At 42.5% G+C, this 26,150-nt stretch overlaps 1 protein-coding gene across 4 annotated transcripts in view; it reads right to left on the bottom strand.

Moving 5' to 3' along the window:
* RERE (arginine-glutamic acid dipeptide repeats) overlaps window positions 1–26,150 on the bottom strand; it is a 342,283-nt gene that overhangs the window by 70,268 nt on the left and 245,865 nt on the right. For all 4 annotated transcript variants that reach the window (XM_069741281.1, XM_069741280.1, XM_069741282.1 and 1 more), the window contains exon 6: window positions 20,821–20,925. In XM_069741281.1, coding sequence (XP_069597382.1) covers window positions 20,821–20,925 — 105 coding nt within the window. The remainder of the gene's footprint in view (window positions 1–20,820; window positions 20,926–26,150) is intronic.

A 26,150-nucleotide genomic window follows, 5' to 3' on the forward strand; every position in this document is an offset into this window, starting at 1 on the left:
GAAGGCATCGAAACTATGAATTAACACATGTGAAATTATATACTTAACAAAATAAAGTGTGAAACAACTGAAAATATGTCTTATATTCTAGGTTCTTCAAAGTAGCCACCTTTTGCTTTGATGACTGATTTGCACACTTCTTTGCACTCTCTTGATGAGCTTCAAGAGCTAGGCTATGTGCACACGTTCAGGTTTTTCCGCGGTAAAAACGCTATAAAAACTCATTAAAAATGCATACATTATGCATCCTATCATTTAGAATGCATCCTGCATGTATTGTGCACATGATGCGTTTTTTTACCACGAAAAAAAGTCATCGCGGTAAAAAAAACCAGCATGTTCATTAATTTTGCGGATTTTCTGCGTTTTTCCCGCTAATCTATGCATTTGGGAAAAACGCATTAAAAAACGCACCAAAAACGCGTGAAAACAACGCGGTAAAAACGCATGAGGATTTCTGGCAGAAATGTCCGGTTTTTGTCAGGAAAATTTCTGCAAGAAATCCTGACGTGTGCACATACCCTTAGTCCCCGGGAATGGTCTTCCAACAATCTGGAAGGAGTTCCCAGAGATGTTTAGCCCTTGTTGGCCCTTTTGCCTTCACTCTGCGGTCCAGCTCACCCCAAAGCATCTCGATTGGGTTCAGGTCTGGTGACTGTGGAGGCCAGGTCATCTGGCGTAGCACCCCATCACTCCCCTTCTTGATCAAATAGCCCTTACACAGCCTGGAGATGTGTTTGGGGGCATTGTCCTGTTGAAAAATAAATTATGGTCCAACTAAACGCAAACCAGATGGAATAGCATGCCGCTGCAAGATGCTGTGTTAGCCATGCTGGTTCAGTATGCCTTCAATTTTGACTAAATCCCCAACAGTGTCACCAGCAAAGCCCCCCCGCACCATCACACCTCCTCCTCCATGCTTCACGGTGGGAACCAGGCATGTAGAGTCCATCTGTTCACCTTTTCTGCGTCGCACAAAGATCTCAAATTTGGACTCATCAGACCAAAGCTCAGATTTCCACTGGTCTATTGTCCATTCCTTGTGTTCTTTAGCCCAAACAAGTCTCTTCTGCTTGTTGTCTGTCCTTAGCAGTGGTATCCTAGCAGCTATTTTACTATGAAGGCCTGCTGCACAAAGTCTCCTCTTAACAGTTGATGTAGAGATGTGTCTCCTGCTAGAACTCTGTGTGGCATTGACCTGGTGTCTAATCTCAGCTGCTGTTAACCTGCGATTTCTGAGGCTGGTGACTCGGATAAACTTATCCTCAGAAGCAGAGGTGACTCTTGGTCTTCCTTTTCTGGGGCGGTCCTCATGTGAGCCAGTTTCTTTGTAGTGCTTGATGGTTTTTGCCACTGCACTTGGGGACACTTTCAAAGTTTTCCAAATTTTTAGGACTGACTGACCTTCATTTCAATGATGGCCACTCGCTTTTCTTTACTTAGCTGCTTTTTTCTCGCCATAATACAAATTCTAACAGTCTATTCAGTAGGACTATCCGTTGTGTATCCACCAGACTTCTGCACAACACCACTGATGGGGCAGCATGGTGGCTCAGTGGATAGCACAGCAGCCTTGCAGAGCTGGAGTCCTGCGTTCAAGCCCCACCCTGGACAACATCTGCAAAGAGTTTGTATGTTCTCCAACAAAAATACAAGCACGGCAGCACAGTCTCTAGTACAGAGGTTGTGACCAGACTGCTACCTCATACTAGGTGCTTTACAGCGGTTAAAACAGCCATGACATTTCTGACCTCGGGTGCTCCTCAAAAAGGAAAACCAGCTGTATAGTCCAAATATAAGAAAAAGATGAGGGCACTCACCGGTCTTCATGAAGTGCAAAACTTTATTGGCGACACATCCAGATAAAATTCATGGCCGGGGACGACGGAGCCGAAGCTCGTGTGAGCAGGGGAGAACAAAGACGACGGCCGTTTCGCGCTGTGCTTGCGCTTCTACGGGTCAGCTGACCCCATTTATAAGGCAAGAAATCCCACTTATTAAACCTGACAGGGCACACCTGTGAAGTGAAAACCATTCCCGGTGACTACCTCTTTAAGCTCATCAAGAGAATGCCAAGAGTGTACAAAGCAGTCATCAAAGCAAAAGGTGGCTACTTTGAAGAACCTAGAATATAAGACATAACAAAAAAGTGTGAAACTGAAATTAAGTATATAATTCCACGTGTGTTAATTCATAGTTTTGATGCTTTCAGTGTGAATGTACAATTTTCATTTTTCATAGTCATGAAAATACAGAAAAATCTTTAAATGAGAAGGTGTGTCCAAACTTTTGGTCTGTACTGTATTGTGTATATATATATATATATATATACACTAGATGGTGGCCCGATTCTAACGCATCGGGTATTCTAGAATATGCATGTCCACGTAGTATATTGCCCAGCCACGTAGTACAGGTCCTTCTAAAAAAATTAGCATATAGTGTTAAATTTCATTATTTACCATAATGTAATGATTACAATTAAACTTTCATATATTATAGATTCATTATCCACCAACTGAAATTTGTCAGGTCTTTTATTGTTTTAATACTGATGATTTTGGCATACAACTCCTGATAACCCAAAAAACCTGTCTCAATAAATTAGCATATTTCACCCATCCAATCAAATAAAAGTGTTTTTTAATAACAAACAAAAAAACCATCAAATAATAATGTTCAGTTATGCACTCAATACTTGGTCGGGAATCCTTTGGCAGAAATGACTGCTTCAATGCGGCGTGGCATGGAGGCAATCAGCCTGTGACACTGCTGAGATGTTATGGAGGCCCAGGATGCTTCAATAGCGGCCTTAAGCTCATCCAGAGTGTTGGGTCTTGCGTCTCTCAACTTTCTCTTCACAATATCCCACAGATTCTCTATGGGGTTCAGGTCAGGAGAGTTGGCAGGCCAATTGAGCACAGTAATACCATGGTCAGTAAACCATTTACCAGTGGTTTTGGCACTGTGAGCAGGTGCCAGGTCGTGCTGAAAAATGAAATCTTCATCTCCATAAAGCATTTCAGCCGATGGAAGCATGAAGTGCTCCAAAATCTCCTGATAGCTAGCTGCATTGACCCTGCCCTTGATGAAACACAGTGGACCAACACCAGCAGCTGACATGGCACCCCACACCATCACTGACTGTGGGTACTTGACACCGGACTTCAGGCATTTTGGCATTTCCTTCTCCCCAGTCTTCCTCCAGACTCTGGCACCTTGATTTCCGAATGACATGCAAAATTTGCTTTCATCAGAAAAAAGTACTTGGGACCACTTAGCAACAGTCCAGTGCTGCTTCTCTGTAGCCCAGGTCAGGCGCCTCTGCCGCTGTTTATGGTTCAAAAGTGGCTTTACCTGGGGAATGCGGCACCTGTAGCCCATTTCCTGCACACGCCTGTGCACGGTGGCTCTGGATGTTTCCACACCAGACTCAGTCCACTGCTTCCTCAGGTTCCCCAAGGTCTGGAATCGGTCCTTCTCCACAATCTTCCTCAGGGTCCGGTCTCCTCTTCCCGTTGTACAGCGTTTTCTGCCACATTGTTTCCTTCCAACAGACTTACCATTGAGGTGCCTTGATACAGCACTCTGGGAACAGCCTATTTGTTGAGAAATTTCTTTCTGGGTCTTACCCTCTTGCTTGAGGGTGTCAATGATGGCCTTCTTGACATCTGTCAGGTCGCTAGTCTTACCCATGATGGGGGTTTTGAGTAATGAACCAGGCAGGGAGTTTATAAAAGCCTCAGGTATCTTTTGCATGTGTTTAGAGTTAATTAGTTGATTCAGAAGATTAGGGTAATAGGTCGTTTAGAGAACCTTTTCTTGATATGCTAATTTATTGAGACAGGTTTTTTGGGTTATCAGGAGTTGTATGCCAAAATCATCAGTATTAAAACAATAAAAGACCTGACAAATTTCAGTTGGTGGATAATGAATCTATAATATATGAAAGTTTAATTGTAATCATTACATTATGGTAAATAATGAAATTTAACACTATATGCTAATTTTTTGAGAAGGACCTGTATATTGCCCAGCCACGTAGTATATTGCCTAGCCACGTAGTATATTGCCCAACCATGTAGTATATTGCCCAGTCACGTAGTATATTGCCCAGCCACGTAGTATATTGCCCAGCCACGTAGTATATTGCCCAGTCACGTAGTATATTGCCCAGCCACGTAGTATATTGCCCAGTCACGTAGTATATTGCCCAGCCACGTAGTATATTGCCCAGTCACGTAGTATATTGCCCAGTCACGTAGTATATTGCCCAGCCACGTAGTATATTGCCCAACCACGTAGTATATTGCCCAGCCACGTAGTATATTGCCCAGTCACGTAGTATATTGCCCAGTCACGTAGTATATTGCCCAACCATGTAGTATATTGCCCAGTCACGTAGTATATTGCCCAGTCACGTATGTAACAGGTTAAATAAAAAGAGTTAAAATAAAAAATAAACATATACTCACCTTCCGATGGAGCCCTTGTAGTCCTGTCGCCTGTGTGCGGTGCACACGGCAGCTTCCGGTCCCCAGGGTTGGATGAGCGCAGGACCTGTGATGACGTCGCGGTCACATGACCGTGACGTCATGGAAGGTCCTTCTCGCATACGATCCTTGGCCCCGTAACCTGCCGCTTGCACTGCCGAGGAGAGGACGCGACGGCGGAGGGTGTGAATAACCTTTTTTTTTTATCATCATTATTATTATTTGTAACATTAGATCTTTTTACTATTGATGCCGCATACGCATCATCAATAGTAAAAAGTTGGTCACACAGAGTTAATAGCTGCGTTAATGGAGTGCGTTACACCGCGGCCCATTAACGCTGGCATTAACCCTGTGTGAGGGCTGACTGGAGGAGAGTATGGAGCGGGCACTGACTGCGGGGAGGAAGGAGCGGCCATTTTTCCGGACTGTGCCGGTCGCTGATTGGTCGTGGCTGTTTTGCCGCGACCAATCAGCGACTTGGATTTCCATGACAGACAGAGGCCGCGACCAATGAATATCCATGACAAAAAGATATATATAATGCTGAATATGTGTGTGTGTGTGTGTGTGTGTGTGTGTGTGTGTGTGTGTCCGGGATTGGCATCTGCACCGTCGCAGCTACAGCCACAAGATTTTGCACAGTCAAACGTCTGGACCCTGAGAGCGTCATAGGCTATGTTGTGAGGCGAAATTTTAACCCCGTGCTTTCCAATTCACCAAACAATTTTGCCCCTATCTACATAATGGGGAAAAAGTGAAAGGAAAAGTGTTGGAGGCAAATTGACAGCTGCCAGATGTGAACAAGGGGGACTTAAAGAGTGAGAGCGATGGCGCCAAAGAGTATATACCGTACAGTTGCTAAGATGGGGCCCCGACATGGGATACTCACCACACATGGGGATATGAACGCACACACAAAATGCGCCACACACTACCACATGCTTGAACACATATCACCCTCAGCACACATTTCACCACACATACACCAACTTCGCCACATAAAAGTCGAAACACAAAAGTCGCCGCTCAAAACTCGCCACGTGCAATATTTGCCACATGCAAAACTAGGCTCACGCAAAACTCGCCACACGTGCAAAACTCACGGAAAACTCGCCACACGCAAAACTTGCACACGCGGAAAAATTGCCACATGCACAAAAGTTGCAACACATGCAAAAGTTACCTCACACAAAACTCACACATACTCAAAAGGCACCACACATAAAACTCGCCACGCGCAAAACTCGCCATGCGCAAAACTTGCTGCACACAACTTGCTACACTAACCTGTCACATGAAACTCGACACAAAAAGTTGCTACACGCATGTCGCCACACAAAACCCACCTCACAAGTCACTAAATGCATGTCGCCACATGCAACTTAACACACACAACTTGACACATGAAACTCGCCCTAAAACACACACAAGTCTGGTATTATCCTTCAAAAATAAAAATCCGATTAATAAGCAGGCAAACTACAAGAGCAACAAATGTACCATATAGGAAATACGGCAGCTGTCAGTGACATGACCTGTCTATTATGTGTGTGTGTGAGCTAATATATACTGCCAGGGGGGAGGGCTTCCTGTTGGCTGGGGATTTATCAGGCTGCCAATTTAGCTTACAAATACTGAGGTAAAAATACTGAGCAAACGACGTGTGAACGAGGTCTAATACAGGAGGAGATGACATACAGATATATACTAAATACAGGGGAGATGACACACAGTATATACTATATACAGGAGAGATGACACACAGTATATACTATATACAGGAGAGATGACAGGTATATACTATATACAGGAGGAGATGACACACGTATATACTATATACAGGAGATGACACGTATATACTATATATAGGAGATGACACAGGTATATACTATATATAGGTGGAGATGACACTGGTATATACCATATTCAGGGGAGATGACATACAGGCACATACTATATACAGGGGAGATGACACGTATATACTATATACAGGGGAGATGACACGGGTATATACTATATACGGGAGGAGATGACACGTATATACTATATACAGGAGGAGATGACACAGGTATATACTATATACAGGAGATGACACTGGTATATACTATATACAGGGGAGATGACACAGGTATATACTATATACAGGGAAGATGACACAGGTATATACTATATACAGGGGAGATGACACAGGTATATACTATATACAGGGGAGATGACAGGTATATACTATATACAGGAGGAGATGACATAGGTATATACTATATACAGGAGGAGATGACACCGGTATATACTATATACAGGAGGAGATGACATACAGGTATATATATATACACACACAGGTATATATAAGTATGTAGCAGTTTCTGTACTGCTACATACTTAGGCAGTTAACTGGTTCATGCAGCTTTACATGAACACCCGAGCCTTACACTATGGCCGGTCCGAATAACTAAAGCAATTGTTACCATCCACCTCTCGTGTCTCCCCTTTTCCTCATAGTTTGTAAGCTTGCGAGCAGGGCCCTCATTCCTCCTGGTATCTGTTTTGAACTGTATTTCTGTTATGCTGTAATGTCTATTGTCTGTACAAGTCCCCTCTATAATTTGTAAAGCGCTGCGGAATATGTTGGCGCTATATAAATAAAAATTATTATTATTATTATTATATACAGGAGGAGATGACACAGGTATATACTATATACAGGAGGAGAGGACATACAGGTACATACTATATACAGGAGGAGATGACAGATATATACTATATACAGGAGGAGATGACACAGGTATATACTATATACAGGAGGAGATGACACAGGTATATACTATATACAGGAGGAGATGACACATATATACTAAATACAGGAGGAGATGACAGGTATATACTATATAAAAGAGGAGATGACACATAGGTATATAGAGGAGGAGATGACACAGCAGGTATATACTATATACAGGGGAGATGACATACAGGTATATACTATATATAGGAGGAGATGACATACAGGTATATACTATATATAGGAGAGGACACGTATATACTATATACAGGAGGAGATGACAGGTATATACTATATACAGGAGGAGATGACACGTATATACTATATACAGGAGGAGATGACAGGTATATACTATATAAAAGAGGAGATAACAGGTATATAGAGGAGGAGATGACAGCAGGTATATACTATATACAGGGGAGATGACATACATGTATATACTATATATAGGAGGAGATGACATACAGGTATATACTATATATAGGAGGAGATGACATACAGGTATATAGTATATACAGAAGAGATGACATACAGGTATATACTATATACAGGAGGAGATGACACATAGGTATATACAATATACAGGAGGAGATGACATACAGCAGGTATATACTATTTACAGGGGAGATGACATACAGGTATATACTATATACAGGAGATGACATACAGGTGTATACTATGTACAGGAGATTACATACAGGTGTATACTATATATAAGGGAGATGACAAACATGTAGAAGCCATACACATGAATACCCTCCCACCCCAACCTCACAGGCTGCACCAGAGTACGACCATATCATTAACTCGAAATTGAAACACAAGATTTAACAACCACAAGACGGATTTCATCAACCAAGGTATCATTTTAATCAGTATAACGGCACCAACCACTGTCGGTAGATTACTGTGCACAAACCTGCTGACAGGTTCCCTTTAATAAAGAATGGTATCTAAACATCCTCCAAGAGCAACTTCTCCCAACGATCCAGAAGCAATCTGGTGATGAACAATGCTATTTCCAGCATGATGGAGACCATGTCACAAAGCAAAAGTGATAACTAAGTGGTTCCGCGAACAAAACTCCTCAGATCGCAATCCCATAGCTGGAGGTCATGCAGGAAGGAAGGAGGAAGAGGTAGCAGTCCTGCTGCTGGGTTGTTAACCCCCTTTGACTCCCTCCTGGTATCTGCTCCATACTCTGGACACTGTGCTGACAGACACAGCTACCCTTTTTGCCACAGCTTTATGACATTGATGTGCCATCCAGGATGAGCTGCACTACCTGAGCAACTTCTGTGGGTTGTACTGTAGACACTGCCTCATGCTACTGTACAGTACCCTCTAGGAGAGAGAGAGCAATGACAAAATGCAAAAGAGACTAAAAACAGCCAAAAAGGATGAGGACAGAGCAATGGTCTGTGGTCACCCCCTGCAGAACCACTCCTTAATAGGGGTTGTCTTGCTAATCTCCTATAATGTCTACCTGTCTGTTCCATTTGCACAACAGCAGGAGAAATTGCTTCACAATCAGTGTTGCTTCATAACTGGACAGGTTGATTTCACAGAAGCGTGACATGGAGTTCCATTTTGTTGTTTAAATGTTCTCTTGATTTTTTTGAGCAATATATCTACTATATAATTGTCTAAAGGTCACTTCCGTCTGTCTGTCCTTCTGTCACGGTTATTCATTCGCTGATTGGTCTCGGCAGCTGCCTGTCATGGCTGCCGGAACCAATCAGCGACGGCCACAGTCCGATTAGTCCCCCCCCGCACTCACTGCCCGATGCCCGCTCCATAATCCCCTCCACTCATCGCTCACACAGGGTTAATGGCAGTGGTAACGGACCGCGGTGTAACGCACTCCGTTACCGCTGCTATTAACCCTGTGTGTCCCAACTATTTACTATTGATGCTGCCTATGCAGCATCAATAGTAAAAATATGTCATGTTAAAAATAATAATAAAAAAAAAAACCTGCTATACTCACCCTCCACCGCCTTTCCCGCTCCTCGGGACGCTCCCGGGACGGCTCCATTGCAAGTGGCAGCTTCCAGTCCCAGGGCTTGTGTGCGACAAGGACCTGCCGTGACGTCACAGTCATGTGACCGCGACGTCATCATAGGTCCTGCTCGTACCAGCCCTGGGACCGGAAGCTGACGCTTGCAATGGAGCGATCCCGGGAGCGTGGAGAGGAGCGAGAAATGCGGCGGATGGTGAGTATAGCAGGACTTCAATGGGCCTTCGGAAGGTGAGTATATGTTTTTTGTTTTTTGTAAAGTCTCTATACTACGTGGCTCTGGGCTGCATACTCCGTCGCTGTGCAATATACTACGTGACTGGGCAATACACTACGTGAATGGGCAATACACTACGTGACTGGGCAATATACTACGTGGCTGGGCAATATACTACGTGGCTGGGCAATATACTACGTCGCTGCTGTATACTACGTGGCTGGGCAATATACTACGTGGGCTGTGCACTATACTACTTGACTGGGCAATATACTCCATCGCTGTGCTGTATACTACGTGACTGGGCAATATACTAAGTGACTGGGCAATATACTAGGTCGCTGGGCAATATACTAGGTCGCTGGGCAATATACTACGTGGGCTGTGCAATATACTACGTGACTGGGCAATATACTACGTGGGCTGTGCAATATACTACGTGACTGGGCAATATACTACGTCGCTGTGCAATATACTCCATCGCTATGCTGTATACTACGTGACTGGGCAATATACTACGTCGCTGGGCAATATACTCCATTGCTGTGCTGTATACTACGTGACTGGGCAATATACTACGTCGCTGGGCAATATACTACATGGGCTGTGCAATATACTACGTGACTGGGCAATATACTACGTCGCTGGGCAATATACTACGTGGGCTGTGCAATATACTACGTGGGCTGTGCAATATACTACGTGACTGGGCAATATACTACGTGACTGGGCAATATATACGTGGCTGGGCAATATACTACGTCGCTGTGCTGTATACTATGTGGCTGGGCAATATACTACGTGGGCTGTGCACTATACTACGTGACTGGGCAATATACTAAGTGACTGGGCAATATACTAGGTCGCTGGGCAATATACTACGTGGGCTGTGCAATATACTACGTGACTGGGCAATATACTACGTGACTGGGCAATATACTACGTGGGCTGTGCAATATACTACGTGACTGGGCAATATACTACGTCGCTGTGCAATATACTCCATCGCTATGCTGTATACTACGTGACTGGGCAATATACTACGTGACTGGGCAATATACTACGTTGCTGGGCAATATACTCCATTGCTGTGCTATATACTCCATTGCTGTGCTGCATACTACGTGACTGGGCAATATACTACGTCGCTGGGCAATATACTACGTGGGCTGTGCAATATACTACGTGGGCTGTGCAATATACTACGTGGGCTGTGCAATATACTACGTGACTGGGCAATATACTACGTCGCTGGGCAATATACTACGTGACTACATCGCTGGGCAATATACTCCATTGCTGTGCTGTGCTGTATACTACGTGACTGGGCAATATACTACGTGGGCTGTGCAATATACTACGTGGGCTGTGCAATATACTACGTGACTGGGCAATATACTACGTCGCTGGGCAATATACTACGTGGGCTGTGCAATATACTACGTGGGCTGTGCAATATACTACGTGGGCTGTGCAATATACTACGTGGGCTGTGCAATATACTACGTGACTGGGCAATATACTACGTCGCTGGGCAATATACTACGTGACTACATCGCTGGGCAATATACTCCATTGCTGTGCTGTGCTGTATACTACGTGACTGGGCAATATACTACGTGGGCTGTGCAATATACTACGTGGGCTGTGCAATATACTACGTGACTGGGCAATATACTACGTGAATGGCCAATATACTACGTGACTGGCCAATATACTACGTGGGCTGTGCAATATACTATGTGGGCTGTGCAATATACTACGTCGCTGGGCAATATACTACGTGACTGGGCAATATACTACGTGACTGGGCAATATACTACATGGACATACATATTCCACATCTAGTGTGTGTGTATATATATATATATATATATATATATATATATATATATATATATATATATACTAGCTGAAGAGCCCGGCGTTGCCTGGGCATATTAAATATCTGTGGTTAGTTATAGCACGTCACTTCTCTTATTTTCCCATCACGCCTCTCATTTTCCCAATCACATCTTTAATTTTCCCCCTCACATCTCTCATTTTCTCCCTCACACCTCTCATTTTCTCCCTCACTCCTCTCATTCCCGCCTAACACTTGTCTTTTCGACCTCACATCTGTCATTTTCCGATCACTACACTATTTTCCCTCACTCCTCTCATTTTGCACTCACACCTTTTCATTTTCACCTCACACCTCTCATTTTCACCTCAGTATATACATGTTTGTCATCTCCCTTATATATAGTATACACCTGTATGTCATCTCCTGTATATAGTATATACCTGTATGCCATCTCCCCTGTATATAGTATATACCTGCTGTGTGTCATCTCCCCTGTATATAGTATATACCTGTATGTCGTCATCTCCTATATATAGCATATACCTGTATGTCATCTCCTCCTATATATAGTATATACCTGTATGTCATCTCCTCCTATATATAGTATATACCTGTATGTCATCTCCTTCTATATATAGTATATACCTGTATGTCATCTCCTCCTGTATATAGTATATACCGGTGTGTCATCTCCCCTGTATATAGTATATATCTGTGTCTCATCTCCTCCTGTATATAGTACAGGTCCTTCTCAAAAAATTAGCATATAGTGTTAAATTTCATTATTTACCATAATGTAATGATTACAATTAAACTTTCATATATTATAGATTCATTATCCACCAACTGAAATTTGTCAGGTCTTTTATTGTTTTAATACTGATGATTTTGGCATACAACTCCTGATAACCAAAAAAACCTGTCTCAATAAATTAGCATATTTCACCCATCCAATCAAATGAAAGTGTTTTTTAATAAACAAAAAAACCAACAAATAATAATGTTCAGTTATGCCCTCAATACTTGGTCGGGAATCCTTTGGCAGAAATGACTGCTTCAATGCGGCGTGGCATGGAGGCAATCAGCCTGTGACACTGCTGAGATGTTATGGAGGCCCAGGATGCTTCAATAGCGGCCTTAAGCTCATCCAGAGTGTTGGGTCTTGCGTCTCTCAACTTTCTCTTCACAATATCCCACAGATTCTCTATGGGGTTCAGGTCAGGAGAGTTGGCAGGCCAATTGAGCACAGTAATACCATGGTCAGTAAACCATTTACCAGTGGTTTTGGCACTGTGAGCAGGTGCCAGGTCGTGCTGAAAAATGAAATCTTCATCTCCATAAAGCATTTCAGCCGATGGAAGCATTAAGTGCTCCAAAATCTCCTGATAGCTAGCTGCATTGACCCTGCCCTTGATGAAACACAGTGGACCAACACCAGCAGCTGACATGGCACCCCACACCATCACTGACTGTGGGTACTTGACACTGGACTTCAGGCATTTTGGCATTTCCTTCTCCCCAGTCTTCCTCCAGACTCTGGCACCTTGATTTCCGAATGACATGCAAAATTTGCTTTCATCAGAAAAAAGTACTTGGGACCACTTAGCAACAGTCCAGTGCTGCTTCTCTGTAGCCCAGGTCAGGCGCCTCTGCCGCTGTTTATGGTTCAAAAGTGGCTTTACCTGGGGAATGCGGCACCTGTAGCCCATTTCCTGCACACGCCTGTGCACGGTGGCTCTGGATGTTTCCACACCAGACTCAGTCCACTGCTTCCTCAGGTTCCCCAAGGTCTGGAATCGGTCCTTCTCCACAATCTTCCTCAGGGTCCGGTCTCCTCTTCTCGTTGTACAGCGTTTTCTGCCACATTGTTTCCTTCCAACAGACTTACCATTGAGGTGCCTTGATACAGCACTCTGGGAACAGCCTATTTGTTGAGAAATTTCTTTCTGGGTCTTACCCTCTTGCTTGAGGGTGTCAATGATGGCCTTCTTGACATCTGTCAGGTCGCTAGTCTTACCCATGATGGGGGTTTTGAGTAATGAACCAGGCAGGGAGTTTATAAAAGCCTCAGGTATCTTTTGCATATGTTTAGAGTTAATTAGTTGATTCAGAAGATTAGGGTAATAGGTCGTTTAGAGAACCTTTTCTTGATATGCTAATTTATTGAGACAGGTTTTTTGGGTTATCAGGAGTTGTATGCCAAAATCATTAGTATTAAAACAATAAAAGACCTGACAAATTTCAGTTGGTGGATAATGAATCTATAATATATGAAAGTTTAATTGTAATCATTACATTATGGTAAATAATGAAATTTAACACTATATGCTAATTTTTTGAGAAGGACCTGTATATACCTGTATGTCATCTTCTATATATAGCATATACCTGTATGTCATCTCCTCCTGTATATAGTATATACCTGTAGGTAATCTGCTCCTGTATATAGTATATACCTGTGTGTCATCTCCTCCTGTATATAGTATATACCTGTATGTCATCTCCTCCTGTATATAATATGTACCTGTATGTCATCTCCTCCTTTATATAGTATATACCTGTGTGTCATCTCTCCTGTATATAGTATATATATGTGTGTGTCATCTCCCCTGTATATAGTATATACCTGTGTGATCTCCTGTATTACATTTCAAAAACCTGACCTGCACATCCAAACATAGACTGAGTGTGAACAGGTGCTGAACCCAGAGTCGCCAACTCGTATATAGTTAAGTAAAAAGGGCAGCACACTGCAGCGCCAAAACATGCAAACTTGAAAACACGAAATTTGAACTGCATTACTGCACTAAAAATATGAAAAATGAGAGCTTTTAGCGCATAAAAATGGCCATTTTTATGCGCTAAAAGCTCTCATTTTTCATATTTCTAGTGCAGTAATGCAGTTCAAATTTCGTGTTTTCAAGTTTGCATGTTTTGGCGCTGCAGTGTGCTGCCCTGATCTCCTGTATTAGACCTCGTTAACACGTTATTTGCTCAGTATTTTTACCTCAGTATTTGTAAGCTAAATTGGCAGCCTGATAAATCCCCAGCCAACAGGAAGCCCTCCCCCTGGCAGTATATATTAGCTCACACATACACATAATAGACAGGTCATGTGACTGACAGCTGCCGTATTTCCTATATGGTACATTTGTTGCTCTTGTAGTTTGTCTGCTTATTAATCAGATTTTTATTTTTGAAGGCTAATACCAGACTTGTGTGTGTTTTAGGGCGAGTTTCGTTTGTCAAGTTGTGTGTGTTGAGTTGTGTGTGGCGACATGCATGTAGCGACTTTTGTGAGATGAGTTTTGTGTGGCAACATGCGTGTAGCAACTTTTTGTGTGTCGAGTTGCATGTGACAGGTTAGTGTAGCAAGTTGTGTGCAGCAAGTTTTGCGCATGGCGAGTTTTGCGCGTGGTGAGTTTTATGTCTGGTGCCTTTTGAGTATGTGCAAGTTTTGTGCGAGGCAACTTTTGCATGTGTTGCAAATTTTGTGCATGTGTCAATTTTTCCGCATGTGCAAGTTTTGCGTGTGACGAGTTTTCCATGAGGTGAGTTTTGCACTTGTGGCGAGTTTTGCGTGAGCCTATTTTTTGCATGTGGCGAGTTTTGCGCGTGGTGAGTTTTGAGCGGCGACTTTTGTGTTTCGACTTTTATGTGGTGAGGTTGGTGTATGTGTGGTGAAATGTGTGCTGAGGGTGGTATATGTGTTCAAGCACATGGTAGTGTGTGGCGCATTTTGTGTGTGTTCATATCCCAGTGTGTGGTGAGTATCCCATGTCGGGGTCTCACCTTAGCAACTGTACGGTATATACTCTTTTGCGCCATCGCTCTCACTCTTTAAGTCCCCCTTGTTCAAATCTGGCAGCTGTCAATTTGCCTCCAACACTTTTCCTTCCACTTTTCCCCATTATGTAGATAGGGGAAAAATAGTTTGGTGAATTGGAAAGCGCGGAGTTAAAATTTCACCTCACAACATAGCCTATGACGCTCTCAGGGTCCAGACGTGTGACTGTGCAAAATTTTGTGGCTGTAGCTGCGACGCCTCCAACACTTTTCCTTTCACTTTTTTCCCCATTATGTAGATAGGGGCAAAATTGTTTGGTGAATTGGAACGCGCGGGGTTAAAATTTCGCCTCACAATATAGCCTATGATGCTCTCGGGGTCCAGACGTGTGACTGTGCAAAATTTTGTGGCTGTAGCTGCGACGGTGCAGATGCCAATCCCGGACACACACACACACACACACACATTCAGCTTTATATAGTAGAGATATATATATATATACAGTCATGGCCAAAAGTATTGACACCCCTGCAATTCTGTCAGATAATACTCAGTTTCTTCCTGAAAATGATTGCAATCACAAATTCTTTGGTATCATTATCTTCATTTAATTTGTCTTAAATGAAAAAACACAAAAGAGAATGAAGCAAAAAGCAAAACATTGATCATTTCACACAAAACTCCAAAAATGGGCCAGACAAAAGTATTGGCACCCTCAGCCTAATACTTGGTTGCACAACCTTTAGCCAAAATAACTGCGATCAACCGCTTCTGGTAACCATCAATGAGTTTCTTACAATGCTCTGCTGGAATTTTAGACCATTCTTCTTTGGCAAACTGCTCCAGGTCCCTGATATTTGAAGGTGCTTTCTCCAAACTGCCATTTTTAGATCTCTCCACAGGTGTTCTATGGGATTCAGGTCTGGACTCATTGCTGCCACGTCAGAAGTCTCCAGTGCTTTCTCTCAAACCATTTTCTAGTGCTTTTTGAAGTATGTTTTGGGTCATTGTCCTGCTGGAAGACCCATGACCTCTGAGGGAGACCCAGCTTTCTCACACTGGGCCCTACATTATGCTGCAAAATTTGTTGGCAGTCTTCAGACTTCATAATGCCATGCACACGGTCAAGCAGTCCCGTGCCAGAGGCAGCAAAGCAACCCCAAAACATCAGGGAACTTCCGCCATGTTTGACTGTAGGGACCGTGTTCTTTTCTTTGAATGCCTCTTTTTTTCTCCTGTAAACTCTATGTTGATGCCTTTGGCCAAAAAGCTCTACTTTTGTCTCATCTGACCAGAGAACATTCTTCCAAAACTTTTTAGGCTTTTTCAGGTAAGTTTTGGCAAACTCCAGCCTGGCTTTTTTATGTCTCGGGGTAAGAAGTGGGGTCTTCCTGGGTCTCCTACCATACAGTCCCTTTTCATTCAGACGCCGACGGATAGTACGGGCTGACACTGTTGTACCCTCGGACTGCAGGGCAGCTGGAACTTATTTGGATGTTAGTCGAGGTTCTTTATCCAACATCCGCACAACCTCAGACAGTTCTTTGGTCTTCTTTCTTTTCTCCATGCTCAATGTGGTCACACAAGGACACAGGACAGAGGTTGAGTCAACTTTAATCCATGTCAACTGGCTGCAAGTGTGATTTAGTTATTGCCAACACCTGTTAGGTGCCACAGGTAAGTTACTGGTGCTGTTAATTACACTAATTAGAGAAGCATCACATGATTTTTCGAACAGTGCCAATATTTTTGTCTACCCCCTTTTTTATGTTTGGTGTGGAATTATATACAATTTGGCTTTAGCACAATACTTTTTGTGTTTTTTCATTTAAGACAAATTAAATGAAGATAATAATACCAAATAATTTGTGTTTGCAATCATTTTCAGGAAGAAGTATTATCTTACAGAATTGCAGGGGTGTTAAAAAAAAAAAAAAAAATATATATATATATATATATATTTTTATCTACAGATCTATATATATTTTTTTATCTACAGATCTTTATATATATATATATATCTATATCTATATATATATATATATATATATAGATATATATATATATCTATCTATCTATCTATATTTATCTACAGTGACAGGGCAAAGAGCTGATACTTTTTTAGCTCCAGATACAAATGTGAAGAAGGAAAAATATGGATATCCTGCGTTATTGATGGCAAAATCCAGGTACACACAAAATAGGTATACTTTTTTAATTGAGTCCTACCAGTTTATTACTTTTTTAGCAGCCATTTTAGAGCCAAGGAAAATTCTTGCAGACAGAGCCGACCAGCGTCTGCTTTCGTGATTGTATATACTATACAGACACACAGACATATTTACTTATTTCTTAAACAGTTCTGAAGAAGTCTGGTTATCATGGATACATACAAATTTATGTGTGTATGTAAAAAACGTCGAGAAATTAATTTTTTTCTCATAATTTTTCCAAAATTATGCATGCTTACTTCTGAAATGCGGACCATGTTTAAGAAAATTGTATAGTAGAATATCACCAAAAAGAACCATTTAAAAGTATTGCTTCTTAAATGCCTCCCCCCCCTAAATCTCCATATTAATGTTGTAGCTCTAGTGGAGCACATACAAAGTTGAAAGTAAAGGCCAATTCTAACCATATCGGACGATAGTCAGCCTGATCTGTGAAACTTTGTCTGTTAAAGCAAATCATTCATTAAATGTCACAATAATGGTCGGGTATTTTTGGATGTTTTTGAACCGATAATAATCATCTTAGGCTGAAAATAAAAATCTGATACCGACTAATGTCGTAGGGGATATTTTGGGAACCGCATAATTTAGAACAGGTAAACAAAAACTACTTAATTATGGCAAGTGACAGGTCCTCTTGATACTTGGTCCTATACATACTGATGGATAGATGGCGTCTGTTAACAAATTGCAAAAATTGAGTAATATCACCCAATATTACAAAAAACGTTCCCTTTCATTAAGGCCCAGAGCTAGAGATTGGTGGCGTGTCATTTATGCCATCATAGGGTAAATGATCGCTCCTACACCTGAATACATTTATAAAATCTGAGTACAAATACAATTATTTTGCTCTGGGAAATATCAGTTCTATGGCTTTGATGCAGAGGACGGCCTTCTCGTTAAGTTCCTCCTATTCCCTGAAACATAGGTGATCATCAAGTGAACCCCCAAATAGGAAGAGTTACAGAACCCTACTTTTTAATTACAATGAGCATCAACTCCTAAATCAAGAGTGTTAAAAACAACAACAACAACAACAACAAAACAGCAAAACTAGTTCTGAAAGTAGCTATGAAGCTTTACTGAAGTTACTTTGAAGCCAAGTTCATCTTTTAGGTACAGCAAATAAAAAGTACTAAGGAAAATAATAAAATAAAATAATTAAGCATTACCCATTAACTCATTACACAGATCCTAGAAAGGATGGATAGGTCTATAACAATATAAACATGCTGGCATAGTTCCCTATTGTACTGATGACTGAAAAAAATCTAACAAGAAGAGTGAGGTCTTCTTGAAGGCCTGTCACCAGGTCAGAAGTGGCCAGGTTTTACTGCAATTTTATTCCCAAGTGATATGGGCGTTTTTATTCAATGCCAATTTATATGGTCTATTAGGGGGCGTTTCTCACAGGATCCTCCTGGGCGTGACTTGACGATTTTAATATATTTCCCTGTGAATCACGCCCCCTTGGTAGAGACAATAAAAATTAACACTAAATAAAAAGGCCCATATCTCTCGAATACTACAGTAGATTTCAAAAAAGAGAAAAAAGTTGAATACTCTGGAGCAGAGGTAATAAAATAGAAGCAAAAACTGGCAACTTTTGACCTGGTGCCAAATACAACTTATAAATCTCTATAATGACAGATGAAGCCAGGGTAAAGAGCTGATACTTTTTTAGCTCCAGATACAAACGTGAAAAAGGAAAAATGTGGATATCCTGCACTACTGATGGAAGGTAAGGCAAATCCAGGTACACACAAAATAGGTATACTTTTTCTTCTTGATTCCTAGCATTTCATTACTTTTTTAGCTGGCATTTTGGAACCAAGCAAAATTCTTGCAGACAGACCCGACCACAGTCTACTTTCATGATGGTATATACTACACAACTCCGGTGTATAGGCAGGTGAATCTATATATTATTTATGCCAAAAACACTGTCAAGCTTTTTGCCATTTTCATCCTAAAATCACAAATCCATATTCAGCCTAAGCGCAAGCATCTTGGTTCTTTCTCGTCAGAGAATATTTGTCTTACAGTCTACTTGTTACTTGTTCTCACCGCCGACAGATTTGCAACATCAGAATCTTGGGTGGTTGTCCCACAAACAAGGTAGATTTTAATAGATCTCAGAATAATAATTGCTTGTATAAAATTTAAAAAAAAAAAAAAAAATCTTCCGTGCTGAGATAATTTTATAAAATACGCTAATGCTGTGGACTGTGAAATGGCTTTGTCCGACCACGTAGAGCTGCTCCAGTACATGGACGGCACATACCACAGCTACTGGCAGGTTGGGAAGAGAGCATAAGCTACTTATGATAAGTATACAGATGAATGAAGGGATCACAAGCTGTAGTAACATTTGCCTGGCTGAGATACACCATACATAGCAGGAGCACATTTATTGATTACAATGTAACTAGTTGGTGGGACAACCCCTGAAAGTTCCCATTTAGCTGTTGCAATAGAAAATTAATACCTTTAAAATTAAATAAAATCAAGTAAAATTCTCATCGTTTGCAGATCTTATACAATTGTCAGTGGGTGCTAATGAGAAAGCAGTCAAGTATTTGTAAGATCAGAGCAAGGAGCAATTCAGATTCGCACATGATCCCATCATCAAGCACAAAGAAAAAGGGGTTGGCTTATCATAGAATAAAAACAACATAAAAAATGTGGCCTGTGGGAGATCACCTGACCCACGTATCCAATTTCTGGCAGCCACGTATCCAGTTCCAAACAGCTTTTCCTGGTGGAAGCAGTTTCCAGCCAAATATTTCCCGGTAGCAAGAAATGAAGCATTACATGGCGGTCATCAGTATAGAGGTCATCCATGTAAAACAAGGATTGCATAGGATAACCATATTATTAAATGTTAATTAGGGTTCAAGTTCTTCACAAATAAAACTGCTAAATGCTACAGAAAAATGAATATATCTCCCATGTGATGCATGCAAGTTTCAATGACTATAGCTACACAATTCGCTTATACGGCCACCATCACGGAGGCCAGAAGATGCCAAGAACCACTGGGCCTGACTGCAAATGGCAGCACTGAAGGGTCATACTACTTGGATAGAAGTAGGACGTCATAGTCTTGCAGGTGGTCCTACATATGGAAGGACTAAATTCTTCAGTAGCAGAGTAGATATCCAATTGTGATCTAGCAATAAATGGCTCACAATGTGGACACACAGATCGTCAGCAATGTGTTGAATCGGACATTGGCCAAGGGAGCACATTTGTGTAAAACCTTCATTCCCAGCACTGCATTTGTCGGTCATTAAAATACAAAAACCAACAGCCAAAAACAATGGAAAAAAAAAAGGTCTCAGCTCTGTAACCAAATGGACTCAACCTGCCTCCTTCTCCAGCATGAATCACACATTCAACATCACGTGGAATATGAAGAATACCTGAGAAGGGAGAACGTACCTGGTCTCTGGATTGTACCCCAGGATGTAGAAGAACGAGTCTATCCTGGCTTTAAATTCCCGAGCAGCAAATATGTCTGAGAAGTGGGAGATGTTGCATTTGCCCCTGTAAAATTATAAGATATTATTAGGAAAGCTAATTTTAAAATCTACTTAAGAGTTTTCAGGGCTGAGCATAAGTTTTCTGCACCATGTGCTGAATCTGGACACTGTCCGGATTCTTCGTTGCCTGCTTGAGAGCAGTCGTTATATCACAATAGTTATGTTATTTGTATACTCATAGTCATATAGCGACTAGCTTCTCATTTGCTCTTCGCAATAATACATGGAAAAGCAAAAAAAAAAAAAAAAAAAAAAAGAAGTTAATTCTGCATGTGACCTTCAGTATGCAAATCACATACACGTGACGATCACCAGAACAGGCAGTAGAGAATAATCCTGACAGTGTGCACATTCCACACTGTCAGGACTAATCTATCTGTATCGATAGACTGAGCGCAGAAATGTACGTTCAAAGGAGCACTCCGAGTAAAATCAATGTGCATCGTTATGTTTATTGCAAGGCTGAGAAGGAGGGAGGGGTAAAGTTATCTTATTTTATTGGAAATGCTTACTAAAAAGGGATTGTTCTGACAGTCTGGTTTTAAATACAAATATTTATAGAGTATTTTTCAATTTTCATATAGCTTCACACAAAGAAACCTTAATACTTGAAACATTACAGTTTTCACACTGTCACAATAAGGCTACGTTCACATTTGCGTTGTTGGGCGCAGCGTCGTCGACGCAACCAACAACGCATATCACAACGCTGCGTTTTTTGACGCATGCGTTGACATAAACTAGTAATGTTCTTGAGTTTTGGCGCAGGGAAAACGCTACAAGTAGCGTCATCCACGCCCTGTCTGGTGCGTCAAATTGACGCATGCGTCGTAAAACGCAATACAACGCATGTCCATGCGCCCCAATGTTAAAGATAGGGGCGCATGACGCATGCATCAGTATGCGTCGACGACGCTGCGCCCAACAACGCAAATGTGAACGTAGCCTAAGCTGCTGGTTCCTGTCCTTTGCAGCTCACTTACAGACACCGGATTATATTTGGGGTGGGAGTTTCAGCAAGGGCTGAAAAACCATACATCCAGCATCCCATACTCTCCACGGTGCACATTTTCTTGCCCCTTATTCATATGAACATTTAAGCAATCAAGAGGCCACGAGAGGCAGGCAATTTTGCCCTGTTCATGGATTACTGGAGAAGAGGTTTGTTGGCTGTAACTACAGACGCACAGAAATCTGCATAGGAGCTGTACACACAAAACTTGGTCCAAGTTTGGATGGGACGGTCAGTTTTTTGAAATTTGTATTCATTAGTCTTCTGACTCAGCACTCCGCCTTTTAGCCTCAGGTGTTTTAATTACAGCAGGACCACTAATCCTCCACAGAGAGATAGATTTTAGTCTATCTAGTACCTTCACACTCAGCGACGCTGCAGCGATACCGACAACGATGTCTATCGCTGCAGCGTCGCTGTTTGGTCGCTGGAGAGCTGTCACACAGACCGCTCTCCAGCGACCAACGATCCCGGGGTCCCCGGTAACCAGGGTAAACATCGGGTTACTAAGCGCAGGGCCGCGCTTAGTAACCCGATGTTTACCCTGGTTACCAGCGTAAACGTTAAAAAAAACAAACACTACATACTTACCTTCAGTTGTCTGTCCTCCGGCGCTCTGCTTTCCTCTGCACGGTCTTCGGCGGTCAGCCAGAAAGCAGAGCGGTGACGTCACCGCTCTGCTTTCCGGCTGTCCGGCGCTGACACAGGATGCAGGAGGAGTGCAGAGAAGCACAGCGCCGGGGACAGACAGCTGAAGGTAAGTATGTAGTGTTTGTTTTTTTTTAACGTTTACGCTGGTAACCAGGGTAAACATCGGGTTACTAAGCGTGGCCCTGCGCTTAGTAACCCTATGTTTACCCTGGTTACCAGTGAAGACATTGCTGGATCGGCTTCACACACGCCGATCCAGCGATGTCAGCGGGAGATCCAGCGACTAAATAAAGTTCTGGACTTTCCTCAGCGACCAACGATCTCCCAGCAGGGGCCTGATCGTTGGTCGCTGTCACACATAACGATTTCCTTAACGATATCGTTGCTACGTCACAAAAAGCAACGATATCGTTAACGATATCGTTATGTGTGACGGTACCTTAAGAGAAGACTCACATTAGGTGCCCATTCAGAAGAAGACTTTATTCTAAGAGAGGAATGGCAGTGTTAGGTCCTGGAAAAGAGAAACGCCTTACCGTGGCTTCCAGGTGCACATGAATTGGTCAATTTATGCGCTAAGCTTTCTCAGTTTTTCATATTTCTAGTGCAGTAATGCAATTCAATTTTCATATTTGCATGCTATGGCGCTGCAGAGTGCTGCCTTTTTTGTTTGAGTGTTTATGAGTTGGTGACTCTAGGTTCAGCACCTGTCCACACTTAGTTTATGTTTGGATGTGACGGTCAGGTTTTTGAAATTTGTACACAAAACTGTAGGACAGATTGAATCAAGTTCAAGCTGGTATCTCTGAACTGATTTATTTCGCAGTGCAGGTATGTTCACATGGGACATATCTGCTGCGAAACTTTGACAGAAAATCAGTAGTGGCATAAACCACCTTAAAATTGTGCATGTATCACCGTGTTTGCAGAAGGTCTGCAGAATGACCATAGACTTTTTGCATTGCTAAGGGTGAAAATCCACAGCATAAATGATCCGGCTGCGGATTTTCTCTGCAATGGGTGGATGAGATATCGGTATGGGGAAACATGCGTTGGGGATGGTGGGGACTGCACACAACCAGCGGCATTACATGTAAAAGCTCATACAGACATTGTGCACATGTATAACTAAGTGAGGCATATTACAAACAACCATTGTGCGATATACTTTCAAACTAGGTCTTACTATGCACTGGTTTATGTTTTGTCTACTTAGCTGGTAGTGTATAGTTTGTCCCTGCTTTTTGAATAGCAGCAACCTGCTTTTATATGGATAATTTTTTAATTGTTATGTTATAATAATTAATAAAGAATTATAATTGGGTTTAATATGCACGGTTTGGGTTTTTCATACCCTTTTCTATAAGTATAATTGTGTATTTTGAGATGAGACCCTTGTTTCTTTGTGTGACTGTATAGGATATAAAATCAGTAGTTAATACCAAAGTATTGTAGCATACAGACTAAAAAGGATGTCCCTTATGGAGCTCACAGGCGCTTTTTACAGAAGTACCAAGATGGTAAGTCATGGGGCCTTCAGCAGCGTCTGACGTGGAATCCCACTGATATCGTCAAACACCTTGCAGTGGGTGGGGTAGGACGGGCTGGTGCACGCTTGTAAATAATGCTGTCAAAAATCAAATATGGCATCTACATGGTTAAGAGACCAATGCCGATATACCACAGCGAACATCTATCACTCAGCTTCTGAACCCCCTCCAAATATGCAGACCTCAGCCATAAATGTGAAGCAAAGTAGAAGCCAGTGACTGCAGCGTTACCTCCTTTCTACAACCAGCGCATGACATTAACAGGGCGGCATGTTCTCAGGAAGCAAATCATCTGGAGCCTGAGAAGTATTTCCGCCAGCCTTCTGTACATTAGCCTGCGCTGCTGGATTTGCAGCATTTGTGTAGCGGCCTGCTGTAAGTGAAAGCAGAAGATTAGCCACTCTCTGATCTCCAAGCTCCCAACGCCCCCAGCACAAGTTGGAGCTAATTTGCCTTGAAATCGGCAGCTCTGGTTATGTGGCTCTGAACAAAGCAAATGTCTCCAGATGGTTTTTATTTAAGCGCCATCTGAGCGTTATTATCAAACAGATTACTTGGTTTCACGTTCTGCCGGCATCCATACCGCAGACCGCCAAGTGCAAGCCTCTGCCAGGAAAAGAATTTCAGCTTCACCTCTTTTCACTCCAGTTTGATATTGACCAGGTCTCTGTCAAACTCTATGCATCACTAGAAGCCCAAAGAACGCAGGGTAGTAATTACCTATACGAAGCGAGGAGAGCTACATTTCCAGGAGGAATGAGGGTGAAGGTAAAAACAAGCCAGAGCCTCTTCTGAACTAGGTTTTGGGGCACACAACCACCGACACAGCGGTACACAGCTGGGGGCTTTGGCTTTCTAAACAGACGTTTGGCCAATAAAGCTTAAAAAAAGGTTTGAACCTTACAGAAATTAATCAATGACGCTCCTCTAGGCCTTTAGAGTGCACTCAAAGCGAGGTGTGTCGCCCCAGCTCCATCTGTGTGATGTCTGGAGGACTCGTCTGCAGTAAGTTGAAGGCTCTTTTACACACTATTGCCCCAACACCCGATTCTGACAAGTTTGGAACACTAGACGCCAGTTGAAAATGGACTTGTTGGTAGTCGTCCCAAAACCTACCAGCTTTCACACCACTGTATATACAATGCCTACATGCTGGTTATAAAGCCTTTTGGTCTACATACAAATTAAAGTTAAGCAAAAATATTTGAACAGCCTTGCCTTGCATCGCATCCAGTCCTCTGCAGCAGCCAGACAGTGCAGTCTTAAGGTACCTTCACACAACGATTTCGTTAACGATATCGTTGCAACATCACGCTTTTTGTGACGTAGCAACGATCCCGCTAACGATCTCGTTATGTGTGACAGCGACCAACGATCAGGCCCCTGCTGGGAGATCGTTGGTCGCTGGGGAATGATCAGGACATTTTTTTGGTCGCTGATCACCCGCTGTCATCGCTGGATCGGCGTGTGTGACGCCGATCCAGGGATGTGTTCACTGGTAACCAGGGTAAATATCGGGTTACTAAGCGCAGGGCCGCGCTTAGTAACCCGATATTTACCCTGGTTACCATTGTAAAAGTAAAAAAAACAAAAAAAAAAAAAAACTGTACATACTCACATTCCGATGTCTGTCACGTCCCCCGCCGTCAGCTTCCCTGCACTGACTGTCAGCGCCGGCCGTAAAGCAGAGCACAGCGGTGACGTCACCGCTGTGCTCTGCTTTACGGCCGGCGCTGACACAGTCAGTGTGGGAAGCTGACGGCGGGGGACGTGACAGACATCGGAATGTGAGTATGTACAGTTTTTTTTTTTTTTTACTTTTACAATGGTAACCAGGGTAAATATCGGGTTACTAAGCTCGGCCCTGCACTTAGTAACCCGATGTTTACCCTGGTTACCCGGGGACTTCGGCATTGTTGAAGACAGTTTCAACGATGCCGAAGTCGTTCCCCTGATCGTTGGTCGCTGGAGAGAGCTGTCTGTGTGACAGCTCCCCAGCGACCATACAACTACTTA

The sequence above is a fragment of the Ranitomeya imitator genome, chromosome 10 (assembly GCF_032444005.1).
Source record: "Ranitomeya imitator isolate aRanImi1 chromosome 10, aRanImi1.pri, whole genome shotgun sequence".
Lineage (NCBI taxonomy): Eukaryota > Metazoa > Chordata > Amphibia > Anura > Dendrobatidae > Ranitomeya > Ranitomeya imitator.